Source organism: Panthera uncia, unplaced genomic scaffold (assembly GCF_023721935.1).
Source record: "Panthera uncia isolate 11264 unplaced genomic scaffold, Puncia_PCG_1.0 HiC_scaffold_1870, whole genome shotgun sequence".
In the NCBI taxonomy this organism is placed as follows: Eukaryota; Metazoa; Chordata; class Mammalia; order Carnivora; family Felidae; genus Panthera; species Panthera uncia.
The window spans coordinates 1-26688 of record NW_026058548.1 but is presented as its reverse complement, the minus strand read 5'-3'; the positions used below and the strand labels follow the sequence as shown (position 1 = coordinate 26688).

The 26688-nt window shown below is 51.0% G+C and overlaps 3 protein-coding genes across 3 annotated transcripts; 2 read left to right on the top strand and 1 right to left on the bottom strand.

Annotated features, from left to right (window-relative positions):
* The first annotated feature begins 324 nt into the window (after positions 1 to 324).
* Positions 325 to 8531, top strand: LOC125917447 (serine/threonine-protein phosphatase 2A 56 kDa regulatory subunit delta isoform). Its single transcript, XM_049623647.1, has 15 exons — positions 325 to 336; positions 3152 to 3368; positions 3618 to 3817; positions 3905 to 4015; positions 4138 to 4230; positions 4667 to 4797; positions 4931 to 4990; positions 5095 to 5203; positions 5418 to 5471; positions 5763 to 5933; positions 6039 to 6166; positions 6822 to 6923; positions 7019 to 7091; positions 7278 to 7394; positions 7546 to 8531. Exons 1-15 carry the CDS (start codon positions 325 to 327, stop codon positions 7681 to 7683), a joined length of 1716 nt encoding a protein of 571 aa, XP_049479604.1. The 3' UTR covers positions 7684 to 8531.
* A 98-nt stretch (positions 8532 to 8629) lies between these two features.
* On the bottom strand, positions 8630 to 10452 carry LOC125917445 (male-enhanced antigen 1-like). The gene is given in 5 exon segments (XM_049623645.1): positions 8630 to 9028; positions 9334 to 9436; positions 9524 to 9804; positions 10322 to 10400; positions 10402 to 10452. Coding segments are annotated over 5 exon segments (654 nt in total). The 5' UTR covers positions 10438 to 10452; the 3' UTR covers positions 8630 to 8873.
* A 444-nt stretch (positions 10453 to 10896) lies between these two features.
* LOC125917446 (kelch domain-containing protein 3-like) lies at positions 10897 to 22540 on the top strand. Its single transcript, XM_049623646.1, has 15 exons — positions 10897 to 11678; positions 12909 to 13121; positions 13299 to 13475; positions 13623 to 13738; positions 13921 to 13992; positions 14122 to 14335; positions 14416 to 14502; positions 14897 to 15005; positions 15128 to 15201; positions 19087 to 19234; positions 19943 to 20009; positions 20089 to 20193; positions 20553 to 20627; positions 20739 to 20856; positions 21303 to 22540. Exons 2-15 carry the CDS (start codon positions 12968 to 12970, stop codon positions 21437 to 21439), a joined length of 1653 nt encoding a protein of 550 aa, XP_049479603.1. The 5' UTR covers positions 10897 to 11678; positions 12909 to 12967; the 3' UTR covers positions 21440 to 22540.
* The last annotated feature ends 4148 nt before the right edge of the window (positions 22541 to 26688 follow it).

The window sequence follows — 26688 nt, the reverse complement described above, 5'->3', positions numbered from 1 at the left end:
CTAGTGTGAGTCTGTGCTCGTGACCACCAAGCTCCACAGATAAGGATTTGGTTTTTCCTGCAACCGGGAAATGAAGGCACAGGGCAGGGGTGGGTCTGGTTCCCCACCCTTCTGCCTCTCTCTCCTATCCCTCACCAAGGTATGAGCCATCTGCCATGTGCAGGAAGAGAGACCCCAGGGCATCTTGTACAGTCTAACCAGAATCACACCGGCTGAGTGCTGGTTATGGCAGGAGAGGTGTGTGGCGGCTAATCTTGCCCCATTTCCTTGTGCTCCCTTAGGTTAGTGTCTGGGGTGATCATTTCAGGTGGGGGAGAGGGCCAGATGGCCAAGAAGGTAATGAGCTACACTGGACCCACAGGCCAGCCCCAGGCTGGATGCAGCGTGTCTCTCCTCTCCTCTGATCCCCAGATAGGTCACAAGCTTGACATAGTTGTTTCTATAAAAAATTCAGAGCCTACAAAGCATAACATTTCTGTCTTCCTCCCTTCCCCCATCCCAGATGATTTCGTATTCTCCCATTCTTTTTTTCTTTTTTTAATTTAATTATTTTGAGAGAGAGAGAGAGAGAGAGAGCACAAGCCGGGGAGGAGCAGAGAGGAAGGGAGAGAATCCCAAACAGACTCTGTGCCATCAGCACAGAGCCCGATGTGGGGCTTAAACTCACGAACTGTGAGATCATGACCTGAGCTGAAGTTAGCCACTTAACCCACTGAGCCACCCAGTCTCCTGTGGTGTGGGTACCCATCTGGACATGGCCTCAGTCCTCTGATCCTGCGGCAGTCTCTGGGGGCAAGGGTTGTCCTGCGGCCCAGCTTCTCCCCTCTACCGGCAGGTGGTTACCTGACAGTACCTGTGGGTGGACAGCGTTGCAAACACCTGTGTGTATACTTCTGACAGTGACCTTCGTGGGGCTCCAACACCCGTGTCTGGGATGGAGTAAAGAGATAGCTTTAAAAAAATTAGCTGTGTTTCTCCCATTATATAAATGTGTCAGCTTGTAGAAAATCGAGAAAAGTAGAGAAAAGTCATCTGTCATTCTGCTACAATGGGAGACAGTCATAAAAACAGTGGTGGCTTGCTGTTGTTTTTTCCTTCTCTTCACTGAGCTTTGGGTTCTGTGCACGTGTTGTCATGTGGGTGAGCTCATTTTGCATGTACAGTTTTGTGTTATCCTTATTTAACTTTGCATAGGAAGCAATTTTCTGTCATTACATAGTTTTAGGCTTTGTTTTATTTTGAAATTTATCAACATGACAACATGTACGTTGTTCAGAAAGTCAGACAGTAAGTACCCTTGGCCTTGTAATGAAAGGAGCAGCTCCCACCTAGCCCCCTATTCTGTTGCTTTGTGGTGACCGCTTTCAACCCACCTTTCCTTGGAAATTGACTTCTGTGCTTCCAAATAAGAGTCTTTTTTTTTTTTTTTTTAATTTTTTTAATGTTTACTTATTTTTGAGAGAGACAGAGACAGAATGTGAGTGGGTTAGGGGCAGAGGGAGAGGGAGACACAGAACCCGAAGCAGGCTTCAGGCTCCCGAGCTGTCAGCACCAGAGCCCAATGCGGGGCTCGAACTCTGAGATCATGACCTGAGCTGAAGTCAGACACTCAACCGACTGAGCCACCCAGGCGCCCCAAGTCTTTTTTCTTTTTAATGTTAATTTATTTACTTTAGAGAGAGAGCACAAACAGGGAAAAGGCAGAGAGAGAGGGAGACACAGAATCCGAGGCAGGCTTTAGGTTTTGAACTGTCTGCTTAGAGGCTGATGCGGGGCTGGAACCCATGAACACGAGATCATGACCTGAGCTGAAGTCAGACACTTAACCAACAGAGCCACCCAGGCGCCCCAATTAAGAGTCTTTTGCTGCTTTTTAAAAAATTCTTTTGTCAAAAAAATTTTTTTTTAATGTTTATTTATTTTTGAGAGAGGGAGAGACAGAGTGCAAACTGGGGAGGGGCAGAGAGAGAGAGGGAGACACAGAATCCGAAGCACGCTCCAGGCTCCGAGCTGTCAGCACAGAGCCCAACGTGGGGCTCAAACTCGTGAACCATGAGATCATGACCTGAGCCCGAGTCGGACACTCAACCGACTGAGCCACCCAGGCGCCTCTAAAATTCTTTCATTTTTGAGCATTAGATATAATCTGTTGACTTCCTACTATGGAAAAGTAAGGTCTTAGCATCTTATATCCAATATAGACCTTTCCCATCCTCCCAAAGTACTTCTCACCAATTTTGGGTAAATTACTATGGCTGCGTAAATATTTTCTACAGTCGAACTGTGTATGATTGCATGTAGTACATAGTTTTCATGAACATAATTTTAACTCCATGATTGATTGATTATTTATTTATTTATTTATTTGCTGTTATAAATAGGGCACAAAGCCCTATATATATATTTATACGTATATATACATATATATGTATATATTATATATAAAGTGTGCACAAAGCCTTTTATATGTAGTATGGAGAATCCCAAGCAGGCTCCACGTTCAGAGCAGATCCTGGTGCAGGGACTCCATCTCATGACTGTGAGATCATGACCTGATTGGAAATCAAGAGTTGGATGCTTAACGTACTGAGCCACCCAGGCGCCCCTCTTTTAACTTTTGACCAAGAATGTGATGCATTCAGTGAAGTGGGAAAGTACGATAATCTCAAGTATGCTACCTAATGAATTTTTTTTTCTGCTTAATGAATTTTTACATATGTTTATGCTTCGAACCACCTGCCAGATCCAGTCAAGATATAGAACATTTCCATTACTCAGAAGATTCTTCAGATCCCTTCTCAATCAATCCCACACCCCTGCCAGCCCTGGCAAGATAGCCACTTTTCTGACATCCATCACCATCAATCCATCAATTAGATTTGCCTGTTCGTGAACTAGAACAAACATTTTGAAGGCTCTCGATGCACAGGCAGTGGGCACCATTTTGGGAGACACGGCTTCTTGACCACCCCCTTCTGGGGATAATAAACCTTAGTCATCTCTGACCCTGACTGGAGCTGCTCCAGGGTAGGAGATGGCTGCTTGGCTGCCCAGGCCTGTGCAGGCATGGATGGACTGCGGGATGGGCCGCGGCCCAGGGTGGGAGCTGTACCTTGGGGAGCGGACTTCAACAAATCACTTATTTGACTAGGCCCAGCCCCAGCCCCAGCCCCAGCCCCAGCCGCAGCCGCAGCCCCAGCCCCCATCGTCCAACAAGCGTCCCAGCAACAGCACACCGCCCCCAACGCAGCTCAGCAAAATCAAGTACTCTGGAGGGCCCCAGATTGTCAAGAAGGAGCGACGGCAAAGCTCCTCCCGCTTCAATCTCAGCAAGAACCGGGAGTTACAGAAGCTTCCTGCCCTGAAAGGTACTTGGAAAAGGTCATGGGGGCTGGTGCACCAGGCCTAGGGGGTCACTGGGCATTGGCTGTATAGAGGTTTGGGAGTATTTGAGGGGGATGGAAGTTCTAGACAATGTGAGAGGGAGGTCCACCAGGGCTGGGGTGCCAGGGGAGCAGGGTGGCAGCAGGATGGGGTAGGGGAAGGCCCTGTAAGGCAAGTAGCGCATGGCAGTGAAGGGCTAGGGAGGAGAGACTGACTGTTGCCTCCCCCTGCAGATTCGCCAACCCAGGAGCGGGAGGAGCTTTTTATCCAGAAGCTGCGCCAGTGCTGTGTCCTCTTTGACTTTGTATCAGATCCACTCAGTGACCTCAAATTCAAGGAGGTGAAGCGGGCAGGACTCAACGAAATGGTGGAATACATCACCCATAGCCGTGATGTTGTCACTGAGGCCATTTACCCCGAGGCTGTCACCATGGTGGGCACAGGGAAAAGGGGAAAGCAGGCAGGGACGGGGGCTGTGGAGAAGCCTGCACGGAGCTCTCACCTGGGTCCTCCCCCTCAGTTTTCAGTGAACCTCTTCCGGACGCTGCCACCTTCATCGAACCCCACCGGGGCCGAGTTTGACCCAGAAGAGGATGAGCCCACCCTGGAAGCTGCCTGGCCACATCTCCAGGTACCACAGTGAGGGGGCATGCTGGCCCTGGCTTCAGGGAATGGGGCACTCTGAGACAGCAAGGGGGTATGTCTCAGTCCTTGGGGAATACCCCCTAAGTGGATGCTCATTGCTCCCGACAGCTCGTGTATGAGTTTTTCTTACGTTTCCTCGAGTCTCCTGATTTCCAGCCAAACATAGCCAAGAAGTATATCGACCAGAAGTTTGTCCTTGCTGTGAGTCCCTGAAGTTCCTGTCCTTTCCTCCTTCCAGCCCATGAACTCTAGTCCCACAGCTCCTCAGTGAGGTCCCCACCCTTTCTCCATCTGTTGAATATATGGGCTTTCAACTGTGTCTGGTGCAAAGGACTGGTGGTGGGGGAGGGATAAGCAAATCCCTCTGCTCTTAACAAGCTCCTAGCATAATTGAAGGAAATTAGCAAGAGTTACCTCTTCCCCATCAGTGGGGCATGCAGACACGCATACCCAGACATCACACTGGGGAAAGCTATGTAAAGGAATCACTCTGCTCTCCAGAGACTTGCCCCCATACCCCCCCACCCCAATCCAGAGAACCTCTGGGTGTCCCCTGGCTAGGAATCCATGTCACCCCAGCCCTGACCTTCCTAGGCTCCTGCCTCATTCACCACCTTTTCCTCCCACCTGCTCCCAGCTCCTGGACCTGTTTGACAGTGAGGATCCTCGAGAGCGGGACTTCCTCAAGACCATCTTGCATCGCATCTATGGCAAGTTTTTGGGGCTCCGGGCTTATATCCGTAGGCAGATCAACCACATCTTCTACAGGTGAGGCCGGGAGCCAGCTTAGGAGCATAGCAAGCCCTGCTAAGTTGGGATGGGAGAAGGGAGGTAGGGGGACTCTGCAGAGTGCTGGAGAAACATTGGGGATTGTCACGAGAGCCTTTCTTTCCTCCCTCAGGTTCATCTATGAGACAGAACATCACAACGGGATTGCTGAGCTCTTAGAGATCCTCGGCAGGTAAGCGGTGGGGTGGGGGCACACGTGCCTGCAGAAGGTTGGAGGGACGGGAGCACTGAGCTTGGATGGCCCTTTGGTCCTAACAAACCTCCTATAACTCCTAGCATCATCAACGGCTTTGCCTTGCCCCTTAAGGAAGAGCACAAGATGTTCCTCATCCGTGTCCTGCTTCCCCTTCACAAGGTCAAGTCCCTGAGTGTCTACCACCCGCAGGTGAGCTGCCTTCCTCCTGATGATCCCTGACACTGGCAGCAGAGAATAGAGAGGGAGGGGAAGATATTCCATCTGGGATGGGGGTGGCAGAGGGAGTGGGTGGGATAATTCCTCTTTACACCTCTTCTTCCATTCTGGGCTCTTGCTTCTGTCCCTGATCCCTCTGAGACCTGGACCCTACACCTCACCTCCTTTCTACCTCAACCTTTTGCAGCTGGCTTACTGTGTGGTACAGTTCCTGGAGAAGGAGAGCAGTCTCACAGAGCCGGTAATTCCCCTTCCCAGCCCCAGGACACCTCTTCCTGTCAATTAAACTTCCCAGTCTGCCTATTGAATAATGCCATAAGCAGGTGCTCAGGAGGGATGTGGCCCAACAGGTGACATGGATTCCTCTCGGAAGGAAAAGTAAAACCTATATATAGGAAACAGAATCAGGCCAGTTAGCGGAGGCCACCCGAGCTGTGCCAATCAGGATGGGGAGAGAGGCCAGGAAGGCTTCCTGTGAAAGCAGGCAGGTGTTGAGTGAGAATTTTATCCCCGTGTCCTCCTCTTCTCACAGGTGATTGTAGGACTCCTCAAGTTCTGGCCCAAAACCCACAGCCCCAAGGAGGTCATGTTCCTGAATGAGCTAGAGGAGATTCTAGATGTCATTGAACCTTCAGAGTTCAGCAAAGTGATGGAACCACTCTTCCGCCAGCTTGCCAAGTGTGTCTCCAGCCCTCATTTCCAGGTGAGGCTCAGACCAGCATATCCCGTCCCCAGGCCTCCTAGAAACTGAGGAGGGTTTTCAGCAGAGTGAACCATACCCCTGCTGAGTCCCACCTGTCCCCACCAGGTGGCAGAGCGTGCTCTCTATTACTGGAACAATGAGTACATCATGAGCCTGATCAGTGACAATGCTGCCCGAGTCCTCCCCATCATGTTCCCTGCACTCTACAGGAACTCCAAGAGCCACTGGAACAAGTAGGCGGCTGGGGTAGGGCTGGGTGGTGGGGCTCTGGTTTGGGAACCTGTGAGGGGGTGGAAGAACTGAAGAGCCAGCGGTCTCATCGGGTCACTGAGCACAGGGGCTAGTGCCCACTGCACACTGACAGGCCCTTGAGGAACTGACCAGGGAGAAGACAGCGATGTGAGAGATGTCTGCAATACCTACAGCAGAGTGTGGCTTGTATCCTATCTTCTCCCCGTCAGAGATAGTCTGGAGCTTTGGAGACTTCATTCTGCGCTGTGAGAAGCTGATGTGATCTTTTTTAGCATGTGCTGAATCCCACTGTCGTAAAGAGACTTTCCGGCCAACAGCAAGTGCACTGTGGTGCAGGTGCTGTCCATTAAGCTGCTGGGAGGCCATTAGGATAGGCCAGGGCATAGAAGTAGCGTGAAGAAGGTAGGTCTTAGAGCACGGGGTGAGGCAAAGGAGGGACAAACAGACCAAGGCCTATAAAGAACCTGAAATGCCAATCTCAAGTCACGTGATTTGGCTAGAGCGATAGGCTTACACTGCAGGGGTCTATGAAAGCTCTTAGCAGAGACCCCTCCTGGGAGAGAGCAAATTGGGGTCCTGGCACTGCCCTTAGTATAAGTAAGGCCTCCTGTACCTGATCCTTCTTCCCGGTGACAGGACAATCCATGGACTGATCTACAATGCCCTAAAGCTGTTTATGGAGATGAATCAGAAGCTGTTTGATGACTGCACACAACAGTACAAGGCAGAGAAACAGAAGTGAGTATCTCTCGACTTGGGGGCTTCCATCTTCACCCTAGGTTCCCTCTGCTTCTCTTTCAAGCCCACTGCCTATCCCATCTTTGCTCCCTCAGGGGCCGGTTCCGAATGAAGGAAAGAGAAGAGATGTGGCAAAAGATCGAGGAGCTGGCCCGACTCAATCCCCAGGTGAGCTTTTCCTGCCGCTGCCCCGACCTGAGGGGCCCAGTTTGGCCTGGGGGAGGGTTTGTTTCAAGATTATCTTTTAATCTTGAAAGATTCTTTCAAAAGTCAAAGCCACAGACTTTCAAAAGTCAAAGCCACAGACTTCTGAAGCGGCTCTCACCACCTGCCCGTGCCTCCTCTCCTTCTCAGTATCCCATGTTCCGAGCTCCTCCACCACTGCCTCCTGTGTACTCGATGGAGACAGAGACCCCCACGGCAGAGGACATCCAACTTCTGAAGAGGACGGTGGAGACAGAGGCTGTGCAGGTGGGAAGGCATAGAGGGAATGGGGAGCACAAATAAAAGCTCTGAAAGGGAGAGGAGACAGGAGCGGCAGATCCGAGGAATAAGGGGAGGAAGCCATAAACTTTATTGGGAATCGGTTACCATTCCTCGCCTTCTCTGTACCTACACGTAGATGCTAAAGGACATCAAGAAGGAGAAGGTACTGCTTCGGCGGAAGTCCGAGCTGCCCCAGGACGTGTATACCATCAAGGCGCTGGAGGCACACAAGCGGGCGGAAGAATTCCTAACTGCCAGCCAGGAGGCTCTCTGACCCCCTCACCGTCCTACCACAGGGACACAGCCCACTCAGCCCTGGGACGCTGCCCTAGCCCTCCACCCTCTGCTCCCCACTGGCTGACTTGGGGCAAGGCAGTGCCTCTCTAGCTACTCTAGGGAGGGGATGTGGCACTTGAAGCAGGGGACCCCCCCCCCAGAGTGGTCCCTCTTCTTCCCAAAATGTGTTCATGCCTCCCTGTGGCTAGTACAGACAGGCTGAGCACTGAGATCCTCAGTGCCCAGACAACTTGGGGATGCCTGTCCCCCTCCTCTCCTAACCCCACAGCTACCTGAGGCTGCTCTGAGAAATACACACAGGAATACATATGCTCCTCTCCCCTTCCCTTAATCCTCATTTCAACTCCAGGTGTCTTTCCTTCTCTCCCTCCCCTGCAGAAGCATATAGGGAGCAGCAGGAGATTATTCTCACCAAAGTTATGTCAAGCCCCATTGGCCCCTGGAGTGAGTAGCTGGAAGGGAGCCAACCCCCAACAGGCACAATTAGGCCCCCAGCCCCAGCAGTGTGCAGGCTGATGGGGTTGAATTATTTTCTCTTATCCCCTGCCTGACCAAGACAACATGGGAGGTCAAAAGGAGAAAAGCATACGCTATGGACCATAGGTGATGGAATATAGGGCCCAGATGGACCAAGAGAAGGGGGTGAACAATCACCCTACCCTGTGCCCTCTGTTTGGTGAGCAGCAGCCCTGGGATCACAGACATGGAAGGGACCACCCTGGGGCTGACTGCTTTCCTATGTTGTTGGTTCCCAAAGCTAGGAGGAAGCAGGGAGCAGTGCCCTAAGCATGGCTCCCCCGACACCTATTTATTTCCTTTGTGCTGATGCTGGGCAGGCCCCCACTTGTCCCTTTCAGACACCCTGAAGGGGCAAGGGGCTGAAGAGGGCCAGACCCAGGTTCCAGGGGCACAGGCAGTGCAGCTTTTGGCTGTGTACATAGGGTGCTTTATTCTCCACAGTGATACATGCTAAGATGGGTTGGGCTTGGGCCAATGTCCCCATATGTACAGAACTGAATAAAGTGGGTCTCTGAGAAGAAGTCTGATTTGCCTTGATATGGAAAGGGAGATGGAGAATATGAAGATGGACATTACAACCAGGGATGTGTTCAGTCCTATGCTGGTTCTGGCCTGGAATGCAGGGAGATAAGGCAGCTCTCAGGGTAGTCACTTCCAGGCTGGGGTCGTCCCCTGCCGGGCTTGGAGGGCCTTCTGTACCACATCTTCCCACTGGGCATCTGATATCTCCCGAGCCCAGGCAGGAACCCCTGGCGCAGGCAGGCTTACTCCAGCCATTGTCCTTTTCACCAACTCCACATGTTCTGAAATCACAAAAAACAGGAGAACAGAAACGATGGGACCAGCTCCATTCCCCATTCTTTGAATTAACCCATAACCCTTGGGCTAGCAGGGAGGCCAAATCCATCTTGTTATTTCCAGGCAAGCCCACCTACAACCCAAGTCTAACACAATAGACTTTCACCTGGATTCTGAAGTCTGTAAAATCTTAGATGACAAACTGTTGTTTTAGGAACGGGGTGTTCCTCTATGGCTTCCCTTTCTTTACTGGTTCTGACCAGTCCCTTTCCTCCAACATTATTCCAAAATGAAAGCATGCTCCCTTTACCCGGGTCCATGGGAATAGAGCTGTGGTTGCTCAATCCTGTGGCTCCTTCCTCCTCTTCATCCTCGCTCTCTAATGGCGGGTCTGGCAAATGAAGCCCCAGGGCCTAAAGAGCCAGAGAGAAGACAGTTCAGGTCCAGCACTTCAGGAATCCCAGCTTCACCTGGCCAGAACAGTGCCGCCTCCACCATACCTGGATCCGATCCTGAATATCAGCAACTGCATCTTCTCCATCCCCCACCGGTGTCAGCTCCACCTCCTCTGGTTCAGGATCTTGGTTCAGGGGTTGGTAGGAGTAGCCAGCTGGGCCTGCCCCCGTTTCCTCCGGCTCTTCCTCAGGCTCCTCGCTGCTCCAATCCCCAGTGCCTTCCGTAGGGCCCTGGTGCGGCCCTAATTCCTCAGTCTGATTGGGGAAGATACGCTCGGGGCCCATGGTGTCTCTCCCTAGAACTACTGCTGCCATCCGGGCAGGGGCTGCAAGAACAGGGAGGGCAGGAGGGTAGTGATCGGATGAAATCAGGTCCACCTATAGCCACTCATCCAGTTCCTTGTGGTCTCCTGCGTCCGCAAACCATTTAACCGCTTCCAAGCTTCCTGCATCCCATCCTCTCCTGGGCACTCCACCATTTAAACCGACTCGTATCTTGAACCGAGGCCCACCGGACTTGCTCTGCCAATTCTTAAATAACAGCCCAACCCGAGACCATACCACCTCCTAAAAGACACTCCGTCCGGAACCCCGCCCGCCCGCCCCTACTCCCCTACTTGGGAACTCCGGATCCCCAAACGAGCTCCCCTAGACAGGGCGTACCCGCCCCCTTCTTCCCTCTCCAAAGGGCTCCCCTCTGTACCGCCTGACAAATGCCCTTCAGGCCCCAGGGGCTCCCCTCAAATGGCCCCAGCAGCGGCGTCCGCCACCCGCCCCCACCGATTCTCGGCGCCGGTGTTTCCGCGCGCCTCACCCGCTCAGAGCCCGCGGCTGAACCCGCACCTCCACTTCCGGCGGAGCAGGACGTACCGAGGCGCCTGGTCCTCCAGCCCCTCCCCGTGCTCATGATTGACGCGAACGAGAGACAAGCCGTACGCCTCTTGCCCCGCCTCCGCCATCTCCTGCTCTGACAACAAAGGACTACATTACCCAGTGATGCCCAGGGTTTTTTGGGGGGTTTTTTTTGACACATATATGCACAGGCGCACAACCTCCCTCGGCTCCTGGCCACTCCTCAGCCCCTCACGTCCCTCTAGAAACCCGTGGACTACAAGTCCCGGTAGGCTTCGGGCACTTAGCTCTGACTGCACGTGCGCACACGGCTGCCCGCCGGAAGGACCGAGTCTGGCTGTGTTTATCTCGTTGGGGAGCTAGCCGTCGGTTGGCGCGCAACGGGTTCTAGACTGCAGGCAGCGCGAGGATCCGCGGCCCCGCCCCGGCCCGGCCTGGCAGGTAGCCCGGGATGGGTTGAAGAACAAGGAAAATTGGAGGGGCTGGGGTCGCCCATACCTGGAGCTGGCGTCGTGGGGGAGGGGCCTGAGAGTGATGAGGTGGGGGTGGGGAGGGAACTAGGGGGATGATGGGAAAGGAGAGTGTTAATGGGGAAAGAAGGACTGGGGGAGGATGGTGAGGAAATGAGTGGGGGGGACCTGGTGGCTGGCAGAGGCACTGAAGGGAATTGGAAGGAAGACCGGGCTATGAGGAGAACGGGGAAGCTGAGGATAATGTAAAAAAAGGAGGGGAGGGTCTGGCATTGTGGGGGAGGGGAGTGTTGGGATGACTGGAAGAAGACAGGGATAGCGTCATAGGCAGGGAGGAATATCCCTGGCCGAAAGGGGTCAGTGAATATTCGCCTTTTTCCCCTTAGTGGAAGAGGGAAAATGGAGGGCTGTCGGGGTGGAGCTTGGTGCGGTGGGAGAAGGAAAAAGGAGAAAACTGCAAAGCTCACAGATCAAGAAGGGCCAGAAATGGGGAGTGGACATTGCAAGAGACCAGGGAGGGGGGTAGGTACATGAAGGGTATGCAGGAAGCTTGAGAATGCACCAATGATCCAGGAGACCCAGAGATAAATGGGGCCCCTGAGACAGTAGGGGCTTATCTCCATGAGTTTGAGTTGTCATTGTGAAGCAGCTAAGAATCTGTCCACTTTTGGATGGAATTGCTTCTCTCTTCCCTTGTGAATTCTTTACCTTGACATAGCCGAAGGGGGGGGGGGGAGTAGAAGTTATGAGGGAAGACAAAAGACACATTCTTAAACTGTTCAACCTCCTATCTGTCCCCACAAGTCCAGATCCAAGATCTTTTGGATTGAGAACAGGAGTAATGAAGTGAGAGTGGTTTCCTGCCGGGGCTATTTCAGGTTTGGCAGGCTGGCTATTTAAAGCATGGGATGGGGGGTTGAGGGAGGTTGAAGGGGGAGGGGGGCTGGCAAGCCAGCTGAAAACCATGTCTCTTTCTTATGAGGGGCCTCCCTTACTTGCTTTCTCTATGCCTGAGGTTCTGCCAGGTTCTTCGCTCTGCCAGGGCTTCTTGAGCAGGGAGCAGATGATCCACTCAAACCCAGCAGGTGCCTGCCAACGAAGGCAATACCCATTGGAGGAACATTTGTCTGACAGAGCCTTCAAATGTACCCATTATCACTAGGTTGGCAGGTCATGCTTGAGTCTATTTCTTGTCCTGCCCAAGGGCTCCCCCACCCCCCGCCCCTTCCTCTCTCTTTTCTAACACACACCCCTACCCCATACCCCTTTCAGGGATCTAAGTGGGAGAAGAGCTGCTGAAACAGCTTGTTCTTTATTACAATAGCGGGGTTGGAGAAGTAGCAGGAGGGGAAAATTCCTCCTCTCCACCCTCATCCCCTCAGTCCCCAGCAGACACATACCTTTCTGGCTTAAGTTCCTAGTCTTGGCAGTATACCAGGCACAGCTGTTAAAGGAACTCCTCGTGCCTGTGAGGGGCCCTGGATGACCCTGATGACAACAGCTTAGCTTGACGAGAGCTCCCTTTGAGGGGCTTACCATCCGTGGAGCCCCCTGTCCTGGATCATTCCTACCCTATCCACCCTGCCCTGGATGGGGGGACTGTTTCACTCCAAAAGCCAAAAGCTTTTCTCTTTTGAAGCACCCATGCCAGCTTTCAATGGACCGATTGGGGTTGGCTGCACTATTAATAGCCCTGAGTATTTTGAGATCCCTTTCCCCACCTTAAAGAGCACAGATTCTTAGAGAGGTGGCAGTAAGCGGAGCAGAGCCAGAGAGACAAGAGAATGCACTGCCCTGGGAAGGGCAGGCGGTGCTTGCAGCTTGTGCCAGGCCAGCGACACGGTGAAGCCTCCATGAGTAAGGGATGACCATGCTGAACCTTTGATCAGCAAATTCTGAGCTGTCAATCAGGTCAGAGCCGCCCCGCCCTTCACTGTGGGAGAACACAGGACCAGGGCTAGCTCCCTGACCTCTACCTGAGCTTTGGAAAGGTGGTGTGGGAGGGCCACCAGGGTGACGCTTGGAGGCAAGGGCTGGTCCTGGGCAGAGTCCTGGTGAGCCAGATAAAGACCTTGCCTGAGGAGCCCATGGCCATAACTTGTGTGCAGGTAGCAGAGGCAGCAGGCCGTGCCGGGGGGGCATGTTGCTGTAACCAGTGACCCAGGGGATGTTACGGTGGACAGTGCACCTGGAGGGCGGGCCCCGCAGGGTGAACCATGCTGCAGTGGCTGTTGGGCACCGGGTATACTCCTTCGGGGGTTACTGCTCTGGTGAAGACTATGAAACACTGCGGCAGATTGATGTGCACATTTTCAATGCAGGTAAGCTAATGCTGGGACCATCCCTGGGTACCCATGTCAGGGAGGGGAACGGGCAGGTGAATGAGGTTTGGTGGCAGTCCCCATGGCCAAAGGGGATGGGGGAATGAATGTCTGGTTTGGGAAAAGGTGAACAGCCTGGAAGGAGGTTTCCAGGGCTGAGCAGAACTGTGCCCACAGTGTCCTTGCGTTGGACAAAGCTGCCCCCAGTGAGGCCTGCCATCCGTGGGCAGGCTCCTGTGGTACCCTACATGCGGTATGGACACTCGACCGTCCTCATCGATGACATGGTCTTCCTTTGGGGCGGGCGGAATGACACCGAAGGAGCCTGCAATGTACTTTATGCCTTTGACGTCAGTGAGTATGGATCTCAGAGAGGCTCTGTTCTGCCAAATGATGCCTCCGGGGAATGGGCTGGGAAAGGTGTGGGCTGAGGGCATTCTAGAGTCTAGGAGGGAGTGGTGTCAGAGGTTGCTTACTGACCCAGCCTCTCCTCTCTTTCAGATACTCACAAGTGGTCCACACCGCGAGTGTCAGGAACAGTTCCTGGGGCCCGGGATGGACATTCAGCTTGTGTCCTGGGCAAAACCATGTACATTTTCGGGGGCTACGAGCAGCTGGTATGTCTGGGAGCAAACTAGAGCTTTAGGGTGAGAATAAGAAAGAGAAAGGGAAATTAAGGGTGGTGGAATGGGGGGCTTTGGCTTGTTTGCGGGTTTTGACGGGAGAGGCCAAGAGTCAGAGGGTCACCACGGATCCCCTCTTTGATTCCTTTCTTCACTTCCTTTCTCTTCCCACTCAGGCGGACTGCTTTTCCAATGACATTCACAAGCTGGATACCAGTACCATGACATGGACCCTTATTTGTACAAAGGTCTGCCTTTTCTTCTTCTTCCCTGATCCTTACTTTCAATTGAAGAAATCATAGGAAGCTCAGTGAGAGCAGATCCCCTCCTTGCCTCCGTGCTGACTCCCACTCTTTTGTCTCTCTGCTCCTGCCCAGGGCAACCCTGCACGCTGGAGGGACTTTCACTCAGCTACAATGCTGGGCAGTCACATGTATGTCTTTGGGGGCCGTGCCGACCGCTTTGGGCCATTCCATTCCAACAATGAGATTTACTGCAACCGCATCCGTGTCTTTGACACCAGGACTGAGGCCTGGCTGGACTGTCCACCCACTCCAGTGCTGCCTGAGGGCCGCCGGAGCCACTCAGCCTGTGAGTGTCTGTCGGTCTCTGTGGGGGTCCCCTTTCCCACCTGTTGCCCTCACACTCTTCACGTTTCTCTTTCCTTCCAGTTGGTTATAATGGGGAGCTGTATATCTTTGGTGGCTATAATGCAAGGCTGAACCGGCATTTCCACGACCTCTGGAAGTTTAACCCTGGTACAGAGCGCTGCCTTTAAATTTTTTTTTTTTAAATGTTTACTTATTTTTGAGAGAGAGAGAGAGAGAGACAGAGTGTGAACTGGGGAGGGGCAGAGAGAGAGGGAGACCCAGAATCCGAAGCAGGCTCCAGGCTCTGAGCTGTCAGCACAGACCCCGACGTGGGGCTAGAACTCACAAACCAAGAGATCATGACCTGAGCTCAAGTCAGATTAACCGACTCAGCTTAACCAACTGAGCCACCCAGGCGCCCCCAGAGCACTGCCTTTAAGGGGAGAACAAGGAGCAATTGGGGGAGGGGAAAAATAATCCTAAGTAGGTGAGGGTGAGCATGGGGGTAGGGAGGATGTCTGGACTGGGCAGGTATTAAACCTCCATATAAACTTCTCTTCAGTGTCCTTTACCTGGAAAAAGATTGAACCGAAGGGGAAGGGGCCATGTCCCCGCCGGCGCCAGTGCTGCTGTATTGTTGGCGACAAGATTGTTCTCTTTGGGGGTACCAGGTTAGGAGGAAAGTGGGAGGGCCTGGGGAAGGGCCCAATCTGACTGCATGGGAGGCATTTGAGGAGAAGGGTCTCATGGGTAGTCTTTCCTCCTTCCTTAATCTCTTTTTTGATCCCTATAGTCCATCTCCTGAGGAAGGCCTGGGAGATGAATTTGACCTCATAGATCATTCTGATTTACACATTTTGGACTTTAGTAAGTACACATATTTCCAGATGTGTGTCCCTGTCTTTGGGTGGTGACATTGAGGAGTGGACCCTTTCCTTGGTTCTGAGCGTATCCCTCCTCTCCAACTACTCACTGTACCTGATGTCATGGGGCAAACACGACTGGTCCAGGTTATACTGAATCACGGCCAGTTTACACAGAGTCTTCAGACTAGGGCCTTTGAAGGAGAAGTCAGAGAGAGGGATTGGTTGAGAGTGTGTGATCAGATGAACTTGTTTCTCAGTATAGAGGGGACAGAAGTTTTTGTTCTGCTGGAGATGTAATGTACTTGAGAGTGAGAGCAAAGGAGATACAGGATTATCAGCTGGGTAAATCATATGAAGAAAAAAAAAATCCGGTGTTTCAAACCAAGCTCAGAAGCATCACTTCCTGAGACCCGAGCCTGTATGGTTGTTTTTAACATGCTGAGAAAGTTCAATTAAATCTTTGAAGTTAGCTGCAAAGTATAGGAATCTTTGGATCACATTAGTTCCAGAGTTAAGGGAGGTCCTTCCTAGCTACTTCCCTTTGAATTCCATTCTTAGGTCCAAATCAAGCACCAAAAGTTATTTGGTGTATACTTGTGTCCTTCAGGGTCATTATGGACACTTCCCTCTCCTGTATCAGTTCAGTTTAACTCTTACTTGCCTGGGGGAGGGGGGTGGTGGTGTTCAGTATTTGGTGACACGAAGTATACAAGGCTGAACTGATTGGCTCATAGACTTGCTCAGGATTGACACATGTGCAAGTATTTCATACCAAGTAGACTGTGGCGAGGGTCTTGGCATAAAGGGGGTACTTGGTAAATCTTTGTAGGATGACAGAATTGTCAAAAAGAAAGGGAGAAAAAAGGGATTTAATTTTAATGGGGTGGGAGGGCTGGGGAAGTCTGTACAAGCCTAGGAGAGGGGAGTCAGGCCTTTAAAGGGTTGGGAGTTGAGAGTAAAAACAGGCATTCCTGGCTGGATCTGAGCAGAGGGGGAAAGGTAGGGTGGGAAGTTTACTGAGGTGTGTATACAGATGATTTTTTCCAGGAGTTGGGCACAAGCACACATATATAAACATAGATAGGAAGTCTACATGAGCTGGCAGGTGGATGAGTGGGTGATACCAGATTTGGTGGTGGGTGGGGCCATGATTGTTAACAATCATGTCAAACAGTAAGGCTATAAGAAAAGAGGTGGCTGTGGGTGGTTGAGCTTTAGGATGTTGAAGGGACCGGTGTGTTCATAGCTTTGTTTGAGCAATTCTGGGCTTGAGGGTGGAGGCTCCACTCTTCTGCCCTTTCTGCCTGTCATTGTTGGCCTTCCAGGTGGGAGCTGAATGCCATGACCACCAACAGCAATATCAGTCGCCCCATCGTCTCCTCCCATGGGTAGGAGAAAGTTGCTGCCGCCTCCCTTCCTGAGCCTGCTATTATCTTCACTGCCCTTCCCCATCCCTCACCTGCCTGCCCCTTTGGTCCCTGGACTCGGTATACCTCTGCGTGGAGTTGTTGGACTAGAGGTGTTTCCTGTGCTGTGAACTCAGTGGGGAGCTGTAGGGGGGAGGGCTAGTTCCCTACCCCCTTGGGCCGAGGGCCCCTTCCCCTTGGTGCTCTGTCCCATACACCTCCTTCCAACTGCTCCTGGGCCTCTGCTCTGCCCCAGGCCAGCCAGGTTCTGTTGGGAAGTGAAGGGAATGGGGATTAGGGAGAAGCAAGCAGTGTCTGAGCCTCAGGAGCTTCCCCCACCCTTGTTTCCACCCCCTCCCCCTGCTTGAGTCAAGAGCATTGATTGGGAGCTGAGAGGAGTTGCAACTGTTGCCATGAAACCCTCATTCTCCCTGACCTGGGGAGGCGAGGACCAGCAGATAATCCCACCGTTCCCTGAGCTGTTGCTGTTCCCTGACGCTCCCAGCCAGCTCAGATTTTATAAAAATGGATTAAAAATCTCCAAACGTGTGATCTGTTTTTGTGGAATACGATGGGGGTGGATGGCAGAAGCTTGCGAAAGGACAGGGTGCTTCTCTGCCAGGTTCTGGCTTCTCTGCCAAGAGCAAAAGGAAACCAAATACCACCAAGGTCTGGCCCTGGCTTTTCTACAGCGCGGAGTCCAGCGCCATGTGACCAAAAGGTGGCGACGGCATACCGAGTGCGTGCATCCGGCCGGAGTGTCCTAGCCACCACCGACTTGCGCAGACGCGTCTCCCGGAGAAGCCGGAAGAGGCGGGGCGGGAGGCACGAGGGCGGAAGTGGCGCCATTCGCTCCCGGCGCGTCCCACAAGCCAATGCCGAGAGTTCGTTCTCGTATCGCGGCGGCCCTCGGGTCTCTCCGCAGGGCCAGTAGAGGCGAGGAGGATGGCGAGGGCGTGGGGCCCGGGGTCCTGCGGAAGGGTGAGGGCCTCGTGCCGAGCCGAGGGGCAGCGCGGGGCGGGGGGAAGGGTAGGTGGTGGCGCAGTGACCGTGAAACTGCCTAGTTCTATGTAAGAGGCCACCGCGGGGAGCGCCGCCGACAAAATGGGACAGTGGGGTGTGAGGAGGCGCTTCCTGGGTTAGGACAGCCTGGGCAGTTTCTGAAAGGGAGGATGAGAGTTTTGCGCAGAGAGAAAACGCGTGTGTAAAAAAGTACAGTCTGGGGAGGCATTGGTTGCTGGGGGTTAGTAGGTCAGGATTGAACACATTTCGCAAATCTTCGTTGAGCATCTATCGTGTGCGGGCTGTTCTAGATGCCATTCTAGATGCTGTAGATACAGTAGTGAATAAAAGCCGTCAAAAACTCCTGTTCTGGGGTGACTGGCAGGCTCAGTCAGTAGAGCATGTGACTCTTGATCCGGGAGGTGTGGGTTCAAGCTCACATTGGGTGTATAGATAAGTTAAAAATAAAATCTTAAAAATCGTGTTCTCATGGAACTTATCTTTCAGAAAGGATGACTAAAAAAAAGTAAATTAATACAGTAAAAGGTAAAGCAGAGGAATGTGTATTTTTAAGGGTGAATTTTGGTATGTGAATTATACCTCAGTTTTTCAAAAAGATTATAAGGGCTATGGAGAGAAAGCAAGGGAGGGCTTGCAATTTTAGGTAGTTACAGAAGGCCTGACTGAGTAGGTGACATTTGAGCAACCGTTTGAAGGAGGTGAGGAAACAGTAAATACATCTGGATAAAGATTCCAAGCAGAGGCAACATCGAATGCAAAGGAACTGAGGCAGGATCATAGATCTTCTTGCTCAGTAAGTGCTAGACTAGTTGAGAGGAGTGGGAAAGAGATTATAGGACTCAAGATTAGAGACCAGGGGTGAGGTCACATGGGGGGTTTCAAACCACTATAAGGCCTGTAGCTTTTACTCTGATCAAGATGAAGCTATTAGGGAGTTTTGAGTTCTGAAGTGATGTGATCTGAAGCATGTGTGTATGGAAAAGGGGTAGGAATGATGAGATCAGCTTTGCATTTTAGATGCCCCTGTCCAGCCTGTCCAGCATAACTTTGGGAGGAGATGGAGGTTGGAAGACCAGTTAGGAGGCTAGAGCACTGGCTGAGGTGAGGGGTGCTGAGAGTATGAAGGAGAGCACTGGCAGTGGTAACTGAGCAAGGAAGACATGCCCTGTGGGGAAGACCGTGAAGGCAGGATTCAAAAGAAAATGAAAAAGAATGGACTGTGGCTTGGCCTACCCCCAACCGTACATTTGTATACCTTCCTTAGCAGGTGGTGGGAATGGTTGGGAAGTTAGGTGTCAGTGTAGCACTCTTGCAACCTGCGCTGCCTAAAGCCTGTCGTGATTGGCCTGATGGGGATATTGGAAAGGGTCAATTACTTAAGGAATGCGGGTGGGATGATGTCTCTGTAACACTGGGAGATGTTGTGCTGAGTTGTGTCCCCACCCCTCCTTCCACAGACACATCTGACATGTCATTTGAAGAGCTGTTGGAATTGCAGCACAAAGTGGGGACTAAGACATACAAACAGTTGGTAGCTGGAAACAATACTAAGAAGCCAAGTTCTAGACCACCTGTCCAAAATGCATGTGTTGCAGATAAGCACAGGTGAGGAGCAAGGCCTGCCCCAGGAATTTGAGAATACCTGGGACTTTGAGTAGGTGTCTGCATTCCTAGATGGGAGGCCTTTGATCAAGACTGGAGAGCCAGGGAGGGCGCCTGGATGGCCCTTTCAGTTAAGGGGCTGACTTTGGCTCAGGTCATGATCTTGCAGTTTGTGAGTTCAAGCCCCACGTCAGGCTCTTTGCTGACAGGTTGGAACCTGGAGCCTGCTTCAGATTCTGTGTCTCCCTCTCTCTCTGCCCAACTCCCACTGGCACTCTGTCTCTCTCAAAAATAAACACTAAAAACCAAACAACAACAAAAAACAACACTGGAGAGCCAGGGCATCTGGCTGGCTCAGCCAGTGGAGTGTGCACCTCTTTTTTTTTTTTTTTTTTAATGTTTTTATTTTTGAGAGAGAGAGACTGAGCACTCACATTTGGGGGAAGGGCAGAGAGAGAGGGACAGAGGATCCCAGGCAGGCTCTAGGCTGAAGCGGAGAGCCCGATGTGGGGCTGAGACTCATGAACCGTGAGATCATGACCTGAGCTGAAGTCAGACATTCAACTGACTGAGCCACCCAGGTGCCCCTCTTGATCTTGGGGTTGTGAGTTTCAGCCCCATGTTGGGTATAAAGATTACCTAAAAATAAAATCTTTAAAAAAAACCAAAAAGGACTGGAGACCCTGGACATGTCTTTTAATTTCTCCGTAGGCCTCTGGAAATGTCAGCCAAGGTTCGGGTGCCATTTTTGCGTCAAGTTGTTCCAATCAGTAAGAAGGTGAGGAAGAGGCAGGAAGGGCTGTCTCAGTGAGGGGAGATTGAACAGTTCATTTATAGTCTCTCTGTTCTTTCCAAAGGTAGCCCGGGACCCCCGCTTTGATGATCTGTCAGGGGAATATAATCCTGAGGTGTTTGACAAAACGTATCAATTCCTGAATGACATCCGAGCCAAAGAGAAAGAGGTTTGGAACATTAGACTAGCTCATGGGGATTCCAGGGGTGGGAAACTCGGGTCCAGGTTATTGAGTTGGGCAGAGGGGAACAGGGAACATAGTGGTGGGCAGATTTATTTCTCCTTAATTGATTTAACTCTCCCAAATGTGCTTCTATTCAAATCCTGGCTCATTAGTTTACCAGCTGTGTGACCATTGGCAGGTTCCTTAACTTCTCACTTTTCTAATCATAAAGAGATAATAAAATAATTCATATCTCTTAGTGTTACTGCATTAACAAATGCGAACCTCTTAGTATAATGCTTGGCACAACATTTTGGTTGACGTTTGCAGACTGCTAACCGTCATATTCATTTTATAATGTGGAGCTTGTGAAAAAGCAGTTGAAGAAGCACCGTTCAGGGCAGGAGCACGAAAAACTGCAGCAGCTGCTCCAGAGAATGGTGAGTGGGTCAGAATCGCAGGTGGGCGGGGAGAACAGTTCAGGGCACGCGGGAGGTGGTTCACAGTCCCTCCTACTCACCCATCTCACCCACCTCGTCTTTGCTTCTCAGGAGCAGCAAGAACTGGCACAGCAGGAACGCAAGCGGCAGCAGGAGCTGCGCCTGGCCCTGAAGCAGGAGAGGCGGGCTCGGGCCCAGCAGGGCCATCGGCCATACTTCCTGAAGAAATGTAAGTGGGGCACAGCTGTCACAGGCTGGTTACAGGGACAGGCTTGGGTGGCCATAGAGGCAGCATGCTGTGTTGGGGGTCCGTGAGCTCCCTAACGAAGTCATGAAGGCTGGATCCCATGGGAAGTTGGAGGAAAATAGAAATGGTAGGGAGGAGTTAATTTGTAACTATTCTTATACCCCTAATTATAGATTATGGGCAAGGAGTGTTGCTTTTATCTCTCCCGCCTCCCCTACATATGCTGGGCCAGGCGCATAGAAGGAGCTCATAGTTGGTTTAATAGAGAAAGCAGGGAATGGTAGAAAAAATCTGCTTGCTGCATACACCAGTGAATTCCAACCAAGTCATGTATCGCAGCATCGAGGTTGAGAAGTACAGACCTGGGGAAAGGAAAAGAGGAGTGCCTCCTCCCTTGCTTACCTGCTTTCTTTCTCTTTGTTCTCTAGCTGAGCAGCGCCAGTTGGTCCTAGCTGAGAAGTTCAAGGAGTTGAAACGCAGTAAGAAGTTAGAGAGCTTCTTGAGTCGAAAGAGGCGCCGAAATGCAGGCAAGGACCGGAGACATCTCCCTTTGAACAAAGAGTAATGAGGAACGGTTCTCAGCTCTGCCACTGCCCCAGTGAGAAACGGATCTGTGGGGACAGACTTGGGCTTGGCCTCTTCTAGTTGTTCATGCAAGGGCAAGGATCATAGCTGCCCTTGAGCTAGATTGGCTCAAAGGTGACCAGAGGGCTCTTGGACAAGAAGAGCAGCCCAGCCTTTTGTCCTGGCACACTTTCTCTGCTTGGATCTGGTTCATCACGTCCTCATGTTCTCCCATCCTTGCTTTATACCAGTGATCGTGGTGTAGAAGAAAAAGGGCCAGTGAGTGAGTGAGTGATCTTGAGGCTAGTGAAGGCTGTAAAGTCTGTTGATAGCTCCTAGTGCTGGGACTTTATGTAAGAGCCAAATCGTAAACATTCCTGTTGTTCTTTTTATTATTCCCTTTTGGTGGGTTTTTCGAGCGGCCTAGAACTACTGTTTCAGTGGGCCACCTGTGGGGGCTGGCAGCAAACTTAAGGCTCCCATAAAGTAGGAAATCAGACCAGAGACCCCTCCTACTTAAACCTCAAAGAAGACACGATCATTAAAAGAGTAAACCACTCTCACAGCTCACCTACGTAGTTTTGGTTTTGGATACAGAGGGAGAGAGGAGGTGAGGACAGAAAGTTTCCCCAGTAATGTACAAGCACAGCTGGTTGTCGGTACTGTTTGGGTCTACAGTTCCTACTCCCATGTGGACTAGAGAATCCTCAAGCTAATTAATGATTCAGTTTGAAGTGGTCTCAGGTTGGTAGTTCTTCCAGGCACCTGGCAGAAGCAAATGTAATCTTCACTTGGAGGGTTGTACTTGAAACTCAAGCCTCAAGGAGTTCCTTTAGATAAAATCTGAAGGAATGTGAGCTTTCAGTGAAAATATGAAGCACACAAGGAAAGAAATCACCATGAGCAAGAGTCATCAGGGACAATAGAAAACAGACTCAGACCAGCAAAGACAGATGTTAGAAATATAAAATACAAAACAAAATATCTTGCTTATATTTAAAGAGAAACTATGACTAAAGAAAAGAATATCTAAAAGGACCAAACTGGTTTGATAAAAAGTAGAGCTTTTAAAAATGAACAATATACTATTTGAAGTTAGAAACTTTAAGGTTGGGGTGCCTGGCTTGCTCAGTTGGTGGAGTGTGCAACCCTTGGTCTTGGTCTTGGGGTTGTGAATTTGAGCCCCACGTTGGGTGTAGAGATTACTTAAAAATCTTTAAAAAAAAAAAAAAAGAAAAAAGAAAGAAACTTTATGGGGCACCTGGGTGACTCGGTTAAGCATCTGACTCTTGACTTCGGCTCAGGTCATGATCTCATGGTTCGTGGAATGGAGCCCCATGTTGGACTCTATGCTGACAGTGCGGAGCCTACTTGGGATTCTTTCTCTCTCTCTCTCTCTCTCTCTCTCTCTCTCTCTTTCTCATGGTTCGTGGGATTGAGCCCCACATTGGGCTCTATGCTGACAGTGCGGAGCCTGCTTAGGATTCTCTCTCTCTCTCTCTTTCTCTCTCTCTCTCTCTCATGAGCGTGCACTCTCCCTATCTTGCTGTCTCTCAAAATAAATAAACATTTAAAAAAGAAAGAAACTTTATGGTTAAGCAACAGATTAGACACATCTAAAAGGAGAATGAACCGGAAGTAGATTTGAAGTTACAAAGATGGAACACAGGGATACAGAGAAATGGAAACTGAGGAAAGGATTAAAATACATAGGAAGAACAAAACATGGAAGATAGATTAAGAAGGTATAATACATATAATCTGAAATCCAGAGAAGAGAATATTTTAAAGAGGCTGAGAATTTTCTAGAATTGAAATTTATAAGCAGTAAGATTCAGAAAGCCCTATTAATTCCAAGCAGGAAACAAATTGATGGCTGGCTCAGTCAGTAGAGCATGCAACTCTTGATCTTGCCCCACCTTGGGCATAGTTTTTTGTTTTTTGTTTTTTAATGTGATAAATCATGAAATTACTATGTTTTAAAGACTAACCTCTAAAAAACAGTCATAAGGAAAAGGAAGAGAGGTAGAATTAGAAGCTAGGATATCTAATGCTTTATGCTTCTGGAATGGAGGAGTAGATGTAATTCTGATGACTGAACTATGAAATGAGCATAAAGTGTTTGTCCCCCAAGTGATTGTAAGCTGAGGGCTAAAGCTACCAGGATATTTTATCTTGCCCAGAGGGATCCAGTGCTCCAGGGTCCCTGATGCCACATAGATCAATCCTAAGAACAGATTCTGACAGATAAAAGAAAAAGACTATTGAACTATTGGGCTCAAAAAACACTAAGAAAGTAATAGAAACGCTCAAAAAAAAAAAAAAAATCTGGTTGGCAGCTAAGTCTGAGCAGTTAAAAAAGCACTCTAAATGCTATCTTGGAACAAGAGTGTTGTGAAGATGCCCCTGTTGCCACCAGTGGTATTCCACTTTCCTTCTTGTTTTGCTCTAGGTTCAGAAATTCCTGGCAGAGGCATTTGATTAGCTAAACCTTGGTTATATGGCTGCAAGGGGAATGCTGGGAAAGCAAGTATCTGGTCTTTTATATGGTGAGGGGTGGGCTTTATCTTCAACTTCAATTTGTGTGAGGTTTCCAAGCATAAGAAGGGGGTTTAGGGGTGCCTGGGTGGCTCACTTGGTTAAGTGTCTGACTTTGGCTCAAGTTACAATCTCATGGTTCATGAGTTCCAGCCCCGCAGCATTGGGCTCTCTGCTGTCCTTGCAGAGCCTGCTTCAGATCTTCTGTCTCCCCACTCTCTATGCCCCTCCCCTGCTCACTCTCTCTCTCTCAAAAATAAATAAACATTAAAAAAAAAAGGGGGGGGGTTCAGATGAAGGGTAGTCATGAACATACCTGCATGTCCATCACAAGGCTGTATTGGCCCCACCACGCCTTCAGCCTGCTACTCTTCCCCTTCATCAAGGGCCCACAGGAGACATTGGAGAGCTCTGAGCTTCAGCGATGGGTTAGTCGGTCTACTTGCTTTTTGATTTTTATTGGGAATATATTGAGTTGAGATATAATTGATATTACACACTTGACTTCCTCCACCCATTTAACTTGTACAGTGTGATGGTTTTTAGTATATTTGGAGTTGTGTAACCATCCCAATTTTGTAACATTTTTGACACCCCAAAAAGAAACCCCATATCCTCTAGCAGACACTCCCCATTTCTTCCCAGTCTCCCCAGCTCTAGGCAGCCACTAAACCACTTTCTGGCTCTAGATTTGCCTGTTTTGGAGCATTTCACGTAAGTGGAATTAATATGTGATCCTTTATGTGCAAACCAGCTATCTGGGATAAAGAAATAGAGGCTATGAGAATGGTCTCACAAAAGGGTCAGGGTAGCAAACTTCTGTCCCAAGTCACGCAGGAAGTGTGTGCCCTGTAGGGATGGAAAGTCCTGAGGGCAGGGGAAGAGGCTTAGGTCTTTACTGGTCCTGGTAAGAGAAGGGTAGTCAGGACTGTTCACCCAAGTGACAAACTAGCAACCCCAGTGTGCCCTGGGGCCCAGTGCCTGTTGCCTGTCTTCTGCCTCATAGAAGAACATGGACCAACCAGGTGGTTCTGCTCTGAGAACCACCAACAGCATCATGGGGCCACCATACTGCAAAGTAAAGCAATCATGGGCCTTCTGTGGCTACCCTGTTTGCCCTCTGTTTTGCTGTCTTGTCCTGGGCATCCTGACTCTCCTGAGCCCTGGCCTGTTTCCCTTACAGATTCTATTCCAAATCTCAGTCCTGGGTGGCACACAGTTCCCTGTCTGGCCTCTGTGCCCTCTCTTACCACCTGACTCTTCCTCACTCCTCTTCACCTCCTTTCTTCTGTATCCTTCTCCCTTATCTCTTGGCTGCAATAACCTTGGACTCAGGATGCCTGGGTCACTCCTTCCTCACTCCCTTAATCACCCCTGCCAGGACGCAGAGCTCCACCCCTGGCACTGGGTTCCCTGGCCTGACCTGCCCTCCTCGTGTGGGTGGGGCCGGGGGAGTCCATTCTAGCCGCACAGAGCAAACCTCAGTGACAGTGGCCTGTGGCCTGTTGCTGCTACTAGTGGGAGTCTGGCTTTGGCGACCGTACGGGCTCTGCATGACCAGAAGCTTGTGGGAGCTGCAGTTCCTTCTAGTTCTGCTTCCAGCCCAGATCCTGGAGCTTAGAGACAGAATACACTCTCAGGCTCCTGGGTGTCTACAGTAGCCACAAGCGTCCTTTATGTCACTTTCACCTTGTCAGCCTTACCTAGGGAAGATGCCCTGCATTATCCTAACTGCTGGGTGTGGGAGCCAAGAGAGGGCCTCATTAGCATGTCAAATGCTCCCATACCTGGCGCTCATCAGAACCCACAGTGACTCTGGTCCAATTCTACAAATGAAAGAATATGGAGCCGTGCTTAACAGTCTGCCCGAGTTACAAGCCATCCAGTGCATGGCAAGGGGAACTCGGGTCTCCAACCTGCCAGGTGAAAACACTTCTGGCCACATACTGAGAAGGGGTGGGGGGGGGGGTCTATCCCTGTTCACTTAATTCCCCTCCTGAGCGGGGCTGCTAAGTCACACCTGACTCCCTCCACCTTTCTCCCCAGGCTGCCATCCTCACCCTAATAGTGACTCCTGGCATGGGATGACAGTGTCAGAGCCAGTGTTAAGCCTGGCTCCTTTCCCCTTTTAGCCAGGAAAGTCCCTGCTGCCCCTGTCAGATCCTTAGTATTCACCACGCCAGCCATGTAACCAAACTTCTGCATTTTATTTCTGTAGAAAGCCCTGATCCCATCTCCAGGACTACCGGAAGGTAGAGAAGCTCTGGGTGCCTGTGCAGGAGGCATAGGGCACGCCCCGGGAGCGAATCTGCAGGGTATGGAAGGTGAGGGGTGGGTTGGGGCCCGAGGAGCCTGGGTTCAGGGACTCGGTGTGAGGCTCCATCACAGTCACAGGGACTGCATATGACAGCGTCTGGGGCCGGTCATCATGGCGCCTCACTGTGCCCTTGCTCAGGAGGTGCAGGATGCAGGAGAGGACATCAGTACTGTTGCAGGCAGATCCCCTACCGAGGCTGCTGACCAAACCCCTGGGAGGACATGGGCCCTTCTGCCAAGCGTCCAGGACCTGGGAAGGAGAGGGAAGGGCAAACAGCAGGTTGGAGAGACCCAGCTCACTCCACCTCTAGCTTCCACTCTAGGCACAAGCCTCTAGCCAGCGAGCTCTAAGGACATCAGGCACGCCCCAACCCCACCCCTTACATACATACAGGC

Coding starts and splice junctions, on each gene's coding strand:
- LOC125917446 (XM_049623646.1), top strand. CDS start 12,968: ATGTTACGGTGGACAGTGCACCTGGAGGGCGGGCCCCGCAGGGTGAAC. Junction 15,006..15,127: donor GTTCTCTTTGGGGGTACCAG/GTTAGGAGGAAA, acceptor TGATCCCTATAG/TCCATCTCCTGAGGAAGGCC. Junction 15,202..19,086: donor TTTACACATTTTGGACTTTA/GTAAGTACACAT, acceptor CTCCTTCCACAG/ACACATCTGACATGTCATTT.
- LOC125917447 (XM_049623647.1), top strand. Junction 4,016..4,137: donor CTGCCTGGCCACATCTCCAG/GTACCACAGTGA, acceptor TGCTCCCGACAG/CTCGTGTATGAGTTTTTCTT. Junction 7,092..7,277: donor TGGCCCGACTCAATCCCCAG/GTGAGCTTTTCC, acceptor TCTCCTTCTCAG/TATCCCATGTTCCGAGCTCC.